The sequence below is a fragment of the Acipenser ruthenus genome, chromosome 13, assembly GCF_902713425.1.
Source record: "Acipenser ruthenus chromosome 13, fAciRut3.2 maternal haplotype, whole genome shotgun sequence".
Lineage (NCBI taxonomy): Eukaryota > Metazoa > Chordata > Actinopteri > Acipenseriformes > Acipenseridae > Acipenser > Acipenser ruthenus.
Window position 1 is genome coordinate 23,681,980 of NC_081201.1, and position 12,380 is coordinate 23,694,359.

Here is a 12,380-nt window from a genome sequence, read left to right on the forward strand (position 1 = left end):
GCACCTAGTTTGGCCCTTAAAATTACTTTTTTTCACAATTCAGCAGATGTTTATAACTTTAACTGATGAGCAAGAAATTGGGCTGTACGATTTTGTGGGTGAACTACAGTTTGTCGTGTTTGTAGTGATTTGGCAGTAGTAAGATCACAGCATTGCCAGTGTACCATTTTCTGTCTGTAAACCGGTACACGTACCACTTTCTGGCCCTATACCAGTACTGAAAATAATAACTGTGATGCGTGTGTGGTGTATTCTCATCTTAGGACAAAACAGAAAAAAAAAAAATATTTACCCAAACCCATGATGTCTACATAACTACAAAATCCCTATGGTGATATGGTCACACAGATCAGCAACTAAGCCTAATAAAATTAAATATGGCTTACCCCCAACATTCTTGGCTTGCTTGACCATGCACCAAAATATTAGCTGTTGATGTAAAGTTGGATCTTAAAGGATCCGAATGATTTTTCATCATCACAACTAGGTAACTCTTCCATTTCCTCACCACTCTGTGTAATGATGTGTCTCCTTCCCTCTGCCCTCCCTACCACTTTATTTCAAACTTTGCGCTCTGGTCCTGGTTGGGTTAACTTTCTCAACTCCCTTAAGACGATTACAAGGAAAGGAAGAGCCAACCCAACATGTCCCCAAGTCTATAAACCCAGGTTGCCAGGGATTTTTGCACAGAGGAATAGCAACTTACCCTGTTCCCCATTTTTTAATTAACTGCTTAGTTGGTGGCCTGTCTGGTGGGTATATACCGCTTATAAACTTTCAAATGATTCTGGTTATAAATATATATTTTATGTAATATGGGTAACGTGAGGTCAAGTTTAAATAGAAATGTAAACTAAACAAATACATAATTTAAAAAGGACACATGCTGTTTTGTTAAATTAAAAAGAAGCACAATAATTTAATTTGTTATTCTTCAAGGTCCTGTTCTTCAATTTGTGGGAAGTTACATATTTGTGCTATTGTTAAATTTCAACAGTTTGTCCAACAGCTAAATAAAAACAAATATAAAAGAATACTACATGTGTCATGCTTTATAAGCTATGCAAAAAACATTGGGTCCTGTCTTACAGATTAATAACCTTTATTGTACACATCATAATACTAATCACTTCTGAATATGTATGTGTGTATATATATATATATATATATATATATATATATATATATATATTTATATAATCAAAATACACTATTGTTACTGTTCTTATTGCTTAGTTTTACACAATAAATAAACTAAACAAGAAGAAGAAGAAGAAGAAGAAGAAGAAGAATACTTAGTTATTAACATGAGTATTGACTGCCTGGTAGTGTTCATGAGTGTTCAGTGTATGGTAGGTTTTGAACATTTGTATTAAAAAAATGTATTTGGTTGTCATGTACAGCTCAAAAAAAAAAAAAAAAATGCACTCATTTAAACAAATGCCATTTAGTTTTTAGAAATCAAATTATAACATGCACAATTTTTCCACTTAAAGCTTACAGAGTTTTCATGATACATGTCCATCTTATATAAAAATTACATTTAACATTGTAATGTTGTTACCAAACATTTTTCAGGGGGATGTTAAAATATTCTATGATACAGCAAATATGCTTCTGCTTCAGTGTATAAAGAGGTGTATTATTTATTCATTACATTTGTATATCTCTATATAAAACAAATTGTTGGGATATAAGTGCTAAAACGGACTTGAACAAAATTAATGGAAACTATGTCTTTTAAATGCAGAGCTTTAATATTTCCCTATCATATCTATCATCTCTATTTATTTCCCAGCAATACGAACTCAATCTTTAAGCATGTCACTGGGAGTTTACCCAGTCTCACATAACAATTCCTTCCAGGCTATCCATATGCATTTTACATTGAGCTATAACAGTGTTAATACATACTACCCATTTGGGATCATACAGACCCTTAATACCATATTAAAAATCTGGCTTCTGGAAAAAAAAATTATTTGCCACCCAAGGCATTAAGGGGGTCGTCAAAAATGCTTTGGCCCATTCCGTCAGTAGTGTCAGTTTCCTTTGCTGGTTGGCTGGTTTTTGATTTGGACTGGGGTTTTGCAGTCTTTTTTGTGCTACCAGATGAAAAGATGTCATCTGAAAAAAATAAACAAATGTTAATCTGGCAAATGCATCAATCCAATCATTCTTAATGTTTTAGTTTTTACAGTCTGGGAACTACCAGTGCATCACCTGGTTCTGGTAAGAATCAATAACTTAGCAATAAAGAATGTATTTTCAGAAAATGATTGATTCCTAAACAATTTAGAGTGGATAAGTATTGAGGATTTAAAATAGACATAGGCTACATACAAAAGCCTACATGTACAGCAATGGCCAACAGTTTTTCATCACCCTATAGAATTAACAAATTTTGCTAACCTACTGAATAATATTACGTTAACATATTTAATTAAATACCACTTTGTAGTTTTCCCATATACTTAATGAAAATCTGACAAATTTCAAAATGTGACATTTCAAAATCTAACATTAAATACTGTACTACTATTACGGCTTTAAGTAGACCTGCGATATCATTTTACATGTTAAATAAAAGATCTAAACTATGCTCATATAGTTTTTTTTTTTTTAAATTAATTAATGTCTCAATCTTAAAATTCTAGGTGATGCAAAACTTTTGGCCAGAGTTGTATAGTGACCAAATGATAATGAAAAGTCATGTATGGTGTTTATATAGCAATGCAAATAAGTCTGGTGTTGAAGGTGTGGCACCACATGTTGCTTAAGTAAAAGTATGCAGGTTTGCAAGAATTATAAAACATGTATTAATAGTTCTAACAACTTTGAGGTGCAAGTGTTATTTACTATTTTTGTTTCCTGTGAAAATAAATCACTCACCCATATCATCTTTGAATATAGATTTTGTTTCCATTTTCTTCTTTGCCTTCTTTTCTTTTGGTTTTGTTGTTGTCAGGTCAGCAAATATGTCAATGTTACCATCAAACAAGGAATCAAGGACTTTCTCTTTAGGATTTTTAGGTGGTTTAGCAACTTCTGTTTCAAAGATGTCATCCTAGAAAAAAAATAACCATTTATTACCTTACACCAATTCTGTAACACCTTGGTAAATTAAAGAAATTTAAAAGTGCCCACATAAAACAGGAGTCCAATTTCCCCAAAATTGACCCATGCCACTTATTTTTTGTTACTTGTACAGAAGTCATTGTGTAATTGTATTGTACAGCTCTGTAAATTGTGGACTAGTTCAAATTCAAACTTCACAGTAGGATTTCGAAAAAGCCATATAAGCTCATTAAAAAAAATGATTTGAAAAAACACAGTTTGCATTAATATCCTCTGCGGCAGTTACATGTTGCTGCAATCCAATTACAAGCCACAATGCACCGCTGTGTCAGGTTATAGTAACGGTCTATCAATAAAAATCACATTGATCTTTTTAAAAAAATGCGATCAACATATTCTATTCAATACAATTAGACTTTCACATTGATTAAAATCAGGAAATGTTGGTATGGTACAGACAGAATAGGTGAGTCTATACCCTATTATCAAAGCTTTAACTTTGAATGTTAAGAATGTTTTATCAAAGTTTGGGATTATGAGAAAATATAAAATGAAAGTAGGTGTTGATTTATTCGGTGATGCAGCCCGTGACTTCTGGATTACTATATATGATAAACCCTGTATTAATAATAGTTGTTCCAGTTACTGTGTGTGCAGCTCTGCAATATAACAAGCTTATTCACTGAACTTTACATTTTTTTTTGTCAAATATCGATAAGAAACTGCTATAAAACAATTAAAGATTATTCATTTGTCGATTTGATTGTACTTTAAAATATATTTTATTAACTGCAAAGAAATACCTCAAAAATATCTCGTTTTGGTAGTTTGGACTCCTTCTGTGCAACAGGCTTGGAGTCTTTAACTGTTGTGCTTTTCCCAGCTCCGAACAGATCGTCTTCTTCATCTTCCAGGAATGGAATGGACTTGGCTTTCTTTGAGCTGTTCTGCTTAGATGACAAGAAGAGATCACCTCCTTGATCATCAAATATGGAATGGACCGTTTCTTTCTTCTCAGGCTGGGGCAGAGGCTTTGTTGTATTCTCAAGATTTTCTGGTTCTGTTTTAGGGACAGCTGCCTTCTTCTGTGCCAAGCTTGAGGCAAACAGATCATCAGAACCAAAGAGGTCATTAGTAACCTCTGGCAGCTTCAGCTTGGTATCCTCAATTTGGACAGGTTTTTTATCTGCTGTGGGCAGTTTGGATACTGCTGGATTTAGGAAAAGTTGCTTTTCAGCAGGAATAATTTCTGGGGTGTGAGCTGGTCTTGTGCTCACTGTAGAGCTGCTGGCTTCTGCCCCTGAAACACTCTGGGCACCTCCATACCCGTTCACTTCATCGGACAGCTGAGCTGCCAAGTGTCTAGCCTCTCTTGTTTGAGGTCTTCGTTTTCCAGTTACTTTAGCACGACTCTGTAAGCAGGAAAAGTGATAGTTAATGACGTAACTGTAACTGAAAGCAAAGCAATATCATAACCCCAGGAAGACATTCTGTTTTTAATCAGCCTAGTGCTTTGCCTTTGGCATGGAATCATTTGTTAATTTTTTAACTGCTTGACTTGTTGCTGAAGACATCTATTTATTTGGATGTTGACAGAAACAGTAACATAAGAACCTAAGAAAATTTACAAGCGAGGGGAGGCCATTTCGGCCCATCTATGCTTGTCTGGTTCTTAGTAGCGGATTGATCTCAAAACTTTGTCAAGTTGGATCTTAAAGGATCCAACTGCGTCTGCCTCAATAACATGACTAGGTAACCCATTCCATACCCTCACCACTATTTGTCGAGAAGTTATTTTCATTTCACATCAGTTATGCATCAGGTATTCCCTTCAAAATGTCTTCTGAATTCACAACATCGTTGGCTTCAATCCAATCAGAATAATTTCATTGGTTCCCGACTCCTCTCCCAAAGTTCAAAGTTTTGATTGGTTCATCAGTCCTACCTGCTCGCTCCGGCACAAGTTCAAAGGGCCGGAGTGAGCAGGGAGGACAGATGAACCAATCAAAATACTGAACTTTGTGAGAGGAGTCGGGAACCAATTAAATGTTTCTGATTGAACAGACTGGACTGAAGCCACCGATGTTGTGAATTCAGAAGACATTTTGACATGAAACCCTGAGATTAGTCTAGTTGCTCTTCATTGGGCTCTTTCCAGAGCCACAATGTTCTTTTGTCACTGTGGTGACGAGAATTCGATACATTACTCCAAGTGTGGTCTAACAGTGCATTATACAGCCTTTTCTTAACCTCCTTTGTTTTGCCTATAAAGGCAGTACTAAATGTTCCTGTCAGGACAGTAAGAATGTAGCAGTAAGAATAGGAATTATTTATTTTCTAATCACGGCGCACAGTAACATCCAGCAGCCCCCTTCCTCAGATTTAAAAGCGCTTGCTTCATTGAACAGACTTCAGTTATACACAAAATCTATTGAATATCTAAACATTTGAGCACAATGTAGCACAATGGGCAACATAGTAATACTTTTAGTTGCAAGTTCGAAGCTCATTCTCAGATGATTTCATAAAATAAATTTTATTAGTTTCTAAAGACTGCTTGGTTTTGGAGAATTGTTATTTTGAATATACACATTTTGGTTGAAGGATTAGTTATGATCTCAAGTTTCTAATTGCAAGGATTCTAAAAGGACAGAGAAAACAATTACAATGTAACCCACCTTAATTGCAGTCTGTAGCGTTTGGGCCTGAGCTGGAGAATCAAAGCTGACCCCCAGCTCCTGTGACGAGGCAGCAGTAACCTGCGTCCCCTCGGAGTGACTGGGAAGAGACCCCACACCTGGCGTTACAGTCACAGCTCCTGGGATCCGACGGGCAGAGCCAGGGAGGAGACTGGCTGGGTTAATTGCCAAATTAGCCTGTAGAAGGGACACATAGAAATTAATAGCAAGTAAAAAGACTTTATATTTTCTTTTTTGCAGTTTTTCTTAAAAGGAATGTATGAATAAACAGTCAGATTTAAAAGGAGAAACAGCACAGTGATACAGATAAATATTAAAATGCAAGTGTAGGCATTGTAGTGTTTTTGTATTATACTCTGTGGAGATTTCTGATTGAGGCAGGCTCCTACTGTATTACTGTAACCATTGAAAACATTCCGATTGATTTAAATCTCATTTGCAGCCTTACTTTCCTATAGCTATCAAGTTACAGCGATTAAATACCTTCTCAACAATTAAACAACAAATATTAAGGTGCCGGAAAACATTGATTATCTGAATACCTGTATTAACCAAAGAGCCCCCTAGTAACGTGTTCTGTTGTGTGCAAATCTCTTCTGCCCCGTTGTCATAGAACAACATAATTTCTGATAGTACCATAGATAAACATGTTCCCCACTTTCGTTTGGAGGCTAATGATACTTACTACAGTCGAGATAATCAATGCCCAAGTTCTCTTATATATGTCTATGAAAACTCTTCAGTAGATTATAGATTGCTGGAAATTCACTTAGAGGGGGGAAAAAGATTACAGAGAATGCAAAAGATATATTTGCTTTTAGGAGCAGTTTTTACAGAGATCTTGTAAAGATGGATAAGCTGGGAAAATGAAAGACCATATAGATAAGGTAAAAAGGCTTTAATAGAAAAATAAATGGCAATAAAAATTACTTGAAGTTTTCCAATCCGTGACGAAGGCTCTTTACTTTTTATAGGAGCTGAGCCTGTGGGTTTCTGCACAATTAAACAAGAGTAAATTACATTTAATATATAAACTGCAAAACACACTTATAACAATGAAAACAAATAATATTACAAAGTAATTACACTTATTTGTAAATGTTGTAGTAAGTATTCAGACCCCTGACCAATTCTCTCATATTACTGAATTACAAATGGTACATTGAAATTTCGTTCTGTTTGATATTTTATTTTAAAACACTGAAACTCAAAATCAATTATTGTAAGGTGACATTGGTTTTATGTTGGGAAATATTTTTAAGAAAAATAAAAAACTGAAATATCTTGCTTGCATAAGTATTCAACCCCTGTGCTGTGGAAGCTCCCAGTTTACACCGATGAAAGAAATTGCCCTAACGAGGACACAATTACCTTACCATTGGCCTCCACCTGTGAACCATTAAAGTTGCTGTCACATTTTCTGGATAAAAACCCCACTGTTGAAGGATCATTGGTCAGGCTGTGAATCTGAAGGAAAATGAAGACCAAAGAGCATCCTACAGAAGTTAGAGATAAAGTAATACAAATGCATAGATTAGGGAAAGGGTACAAAATAATATCCAAGTGTTTGGATATCCCAGTGAGCACAGTTGGATCAATAATCAGGAAGTGGAAGCTGCATCACACCACCCAGGCACTGCCAAGAAAAGGCCGTCCCTCAAAACTCAGCACTCAAACAAGAAGGAGACTTGTGAGAGAAGCCACAGAGAGGCCAACAAACACTTTGAAGGAGCTACAGAGTTCAGTGGCTGGGAGTGGAGTAATGGTGCAACAGTCAACCATATCGAGCTCTGCAGAACACTGGCCTGTATGGGAGGGTGGCAAGAAAGAAGCCGTTACTCAAAAAGTACCATCTGAAAGCACTTCTGGAGTTTGCCAGAAAGCATGAGAGTGACCCAGCTGCGATGTGGGAAAAGGTTTTGTGGTCAGATGAGACCAAGATAGAGCTTTTTGGCCAAAACTCAAAGCGCTATGTGTGGCGCAAACCTAACACTGCCCATGCCTCAAGACACACCATCCTACAGTGAAGGACGGTGGTCGCAGCATCAACCTGAACAACCTGGAGCAAATCTGCCAAGAAGAATGGGCCAAAATCACTCCGACAATGTGTGCAAAGCTGGTACATACTTACCCCAAAAGACTTAAAGCTGTTATTGCAGCGAAAGGTGGCTCTACCAAATATTAATGTGTGGGGGTTGAATACTTATGCAAGCAAGATATTTCAGTTTTTTATTTTTCTTAAAAATATTTCCCAACATAAACCAATGTCACCTTACAATAATTGATTTTGAGTTTCAGAGTTTTAAAATAAAATATCAAACAGAACGAAATGTCAATGTACCATTTGTAATTCAGTAATATGAGAGAATTGGTCAGGGGTCTGAATACTTTTGCAAGGCTCTGTATGTATGTGTATACAGTGCCTTGCGAAAGTATTCGGCCCCCTTGAACTTTGCGACCTTTTGCCACATTTCAGGCTTCAAACATAAAGATATGAAACTGTAATTTTTTGTGAAGAATCAACAACAAGTGGGACACAATCATGAAGTGGAACGAAATTTATTGGATATTTCAAACTTTTTTAACAAATAAAAAACTGAAAAATTGGGCGTGCAAAATTATTCAGCCCCTTTACTTTCAGTGCAGCAAACTCTCTCCAGAAGTTCAGTGAGGATCTCTGAATGATCCAATGTTGACCTAAATGACTAATGATGATAAATAGAACCCACCTGTGTGTAATCAAGTCTCCGTATAAATGCACCTGCACTGTGATAGTCTCAGAGGTCCGTTTAAAGCGCAGAGAGCATCATGAAGAACAAGGAACACACCAGGCAGGTCCGAGATACTGTTGTGGAGAAGTTTAAAGCCGGATTTGGATACAAAAAGATTTCCCAAGCTTTAAACATCCCAAGGAGCACTGTGCAAGCGATAATATTGAAATGGAAGGAGTATCAGACCACTGCAAATCTACCAAGACCTGGCCGTCCCTCTAAACTTTCAGCTCATACAAGGAGAAGACTGATCAGAGATGCAGCCAAGAGGCCCATGATCACTCTGGATGAACTGCAGAGATCTACAGCTGAGGTGGGAGACTCTGTCCATAGGACAACAATCAGTCGTATACTGCACAAATCTGGCCTTTATGGAAGAGTGGCAAGAAGAAAGCCATTTCTTAAAGATATCCATAAAAAGTGTCGTTTACAGTTTGCCACAAGCCACCTGGAGACACACCAAACATGTGGAAGAAGGTGCTCTGGTCAGATGAAACCAAAATCGAACTTTTTGGCAACAATGCAAAACGTTATGTTTGGCGTAAAAGCAACACAGCTCATCACCCTGAACACACCATCCCCACTGTCAAACATGGTGGTGGCAGCATCATGGTTTGGGCCTGCTTTTCTTCAGCAGGGACAGGGAAGATGGTTAAAATTGATGGGAAGATGGATGGAGCCAAATACAGGACCATTCTGGAAGAAAACCTGATGGAGTCTGCAAAAGACCTGAGACTGGGACGGAGATTTGTCTTCCAACAAGACAATGATCCAAAACATAAAGCAAAATCTACAATGGAATGGTTCACAAATAAACATATCCAGGTGTTAGAATGGCCAAGTCAAAGTCCAGACCTGAATCCAATCGAGAATCTGTGGAAAGAACTGAAAACTGCTGTTCACAAATGCTCTCCATCCAACCTCACTGAGCTTGAGCTGTTTTGCAAGGAGGAATGGGCAAAAATGTCAGTCTCTCGATGTGCAAAACTGATAGACATATACCCCAAGCGACTTACAGCTGTAATCGCAGCAAAAGGTGGCGCTACAAAGTATTAACTTAAGGGGGCTGAATAATTTTGCACGCCCAATATTTCAGTTTTTTATTTGTTAAAAAAGTTTGAAATATCCAATAAATTTCGTTCCACTTCATGATTGTGTCCCACTTGTTGTTGATTCTTCACAAAAAATTACAGTTTCATATCTTTATGTTTGAAGCCTGAAATGTGGCAAAAGGTCGCAAAGTTCAAGGGGGCCGAATACTTTCGCAAGGCACTGTGTATATATATATATATATATATATATATAGTTGGCTAACATAAGAAAAAAAAAAACATTTGTTAACAGATCAACACACACAAATGTAATCTGGCAGACACTAAAATGTATTCAAAGTGGAAATAAAGGTCTCAGAACGTTCCTTACCTCATTTTCTTCTGCCTTGGGCAGGGTTGTGGTTTCTCTTCTTGGCTCTGGAGATTTGCTAACAGCCGTCTCAGATGATTCAGCTTTATTATCTTTAACAGACGCCGATAGCTTCTTTTCTGGTGGTTTCTAAATTTCAACATAAAGGTGTAAGCAACCTTTGTTTCAATGACAATCCAGACAGTATGGCATATGGAAATAGAATCAAAATGTGCAAATAACAGTTTCCTTTTTGCTACTGTGATTCTAGGTGTGTCTTCCAAATGTGTGTCTACAGTTTAAACACATAGCACCATAGAAAAGGAAATAAAGTGCTATATTTGTTGTTTGAATCCACATTGAGTGTTTGCTGTAATTGGTGAAATATTACCAATGATTGCTTTGGCTTTACAACACTGAATAAGTCGTCGTCTTCATCATCTCCAAACAATCCAGGTGCTGCTGTAGATGATTTGGCAGGCTTTGAAGTCTGGAAATAAAAGTATTTCCATGATCACTTAGTGTAAAATAAAATAGTAAGATGGCAGCTTTTTTATGTAGCGTATCAGTTAAGTGAAGTATGCAAAATATTCTGCTTTTTATTTCAAAACAACTTCCTGGTAACGTGTTAATATGTAACACTAAATGGACGCTTTACCAATAATCCCGTAAATCATGCATATTAATTTAACACAGTCAAGTAATAAAGTAATGTGACCTCATTCCTGCACTCACAGGAACAGAAGGGGACATGTTCACTTGTAGAACTGTGTAAAAGGGATCAGAATTTCATCTAGCAGGTGGTGCTGTTAGTGTTAAATTGGGTGGAGATTTTGTTGACTACTAACCACTGAGCCCAAATGTAACAAAACAAGCACATTTTACTGGGACGTTAGCCACATTTGATTCTGAGACCTTTAGAACTAGAAGGCTATTGTATTAACTGGCAGCACCATCTAGCCCCCCATTTTAGCATGTAGTCTAATCAAAGCTACCCAGAGCAACATGAAGTTAAGGCTTAATGCATTTACCTTCACAGCTTTGCTAAAAAGGTCGTCTTCATCATCACCAGCAGCATCTAGCAAGGGTGCTTTCACACCAGAAGCCCGAGTTGTTTCTTGAGGTTTTGCAGCAGGATTTTCATATGTCTAGAAAAGAAGGACGAATTTAAAAGTGAGCACAGCTACCAATGAGTTCAAATTATCCACTGTTCTGGTTCACAACGCAGTTTGTGCACCTGAACATTTTGCAACAAAAGCAAAAGTCTGACGTGAAAGATCTTACTGCTTTTAGAATTCAATGTTACAATATTTCAGTCATGTTCTTCTTTTTCAGCTTTGGTTTCTTTTTCTGTATTTAGTGTGTCCTTCCTCATTAACGCTAATGACCCTGCAGCAAAAGTAGTATATTAAGAATTCTGATTTACAGCTAGTAAAAGAAGGACAAACTAACCACCGTCTTCCCTTCCGTGGCAAAGAGATCAACATCAGGGTCGTTGTCTTTTTCTTGTTTCTGGCTAAAGAGCAGCTCCTCATCTTGAAACACTCCAGTGCTCTTTGTGCGAGGCCTCTGCTCAGCCAGCTGAACAGAAAATGAAATCCTCAGTGTCAACTAGGAACACAAGTGTCATTTTGAAATGAAGATGTGAAGTTCAGTGTCCTTGACATTTCAGTCACAGTACATTAGGGTCATGTTACAGATGGTCACAGAGGTAGTGTTAAATTTCAGATTGCTTAGTGAAAAGTTATTGCAGTAGCACCGCTGGTGGTAATGTACGACACTGTGATGAACACACTGTCACTTTATTAGATCCAGTAGCTAATATCGTGCTGGGCCACCATTTGCCCCGATCACAGTATTGACAGAAATAGAACATGTTTTGAGGGATGTTAATTTATTCAGTCAAAATCTTTCAATTAGTGAACAGATTTAGGCAGAGGATTGTTATAATGGACTCCTTGACACTAATCAGTCTGGATTCTGACCCTTCCATACTACTGAGACAGCTACCTTGTGTGTTGTTGATGAGTTACTTAGCATGCTAGATAAAGGGGGTTCAGCCATTTTAATCCTGTTAGACCTCTCAGCGGCCTTCGACACAATAGACCACAGTCTTTTATTGCAGAGGGTGGAGCAGGATGCGGGCATCTGCAGGACCGCACTTGACTGGATCAGATAGTTTCTGACTGATCGCTCCCAAAAAATAACAATGGGTCCCTATTCCTCTTCAGCAAGGCCAGTCATTCTACATCTTGAAATTCGGAATGAGCAGGACTTTAATACTCTGTCCGCTTGTCTGTCTGACATTAATAGCTGAATGTCTGGCAATTGGTTGAAACTTAACCCTGACAAAACAGAATACTTGCTGGTAGGCTAAACTTGGCGATCTGAGGCATATGGCATCGTCGTTAACCGTCAGTGGAACATTTCC

The 12,380-nt window shown here is 37.4% G+C and overlaps 1 protein-coding gene across 7 annotated transcripts in view; it reads right to left on the reverse strand.

Annotated features, from left to right (window-relative positions):
• Positions 1–1,431: 1,431 nt before the first annotated feature.
• The window catches only part of washc2c (WASH complex subunit 2C), a 34,968-nt gene continuing 24,019 nt past the window's right edge, over positions 1,432–12,380 (reverse strand). For 6 of the 7 annotated variants that reach the window (XM_034030987.3, XM_059035779.1, XM_034030990.3 and 3 more), the window contains 9 exons: positions 11,402–11,530; positions 10,981–11,097; positions 10,341–10,439; positions 9,971–10,099; positions 6,708–6,770; positions 5,757–5,954; positions 3,882–4,490; positions 2,893–3,067; positions 1,432–2,127 (listed from right to left, as the gene is read on the reverse strand). In XM_034030987.3, the coding sequence (XP_033886878.3) occupies positions 1,979–2,127; positions 2,893–3,067; positions 3,882–4,490; positions 5,757–5,954; positions 6,708–6,770; positions 9,971–10,099; positions 10,341–10,439; positions 10,981–11,097; positions 11,402–11,530 (1,668 nt within the window). In that variant the 3' untranslated portion in view covers positions 1,432–1,978. The remainder of the gene's footprint in view (positions 2,128–2,892; positions 3,068–3,881; positions 4,491–5,756; positions 5,955–6,707; positions 6,771–9,970; positions 10,100–10,340; positions 10,440–10,980; positions 11,098–11,401; positions 11,531–12,380) is intronic. The other variant, XM_034030989.3, reaches the window with a different exon arrangement.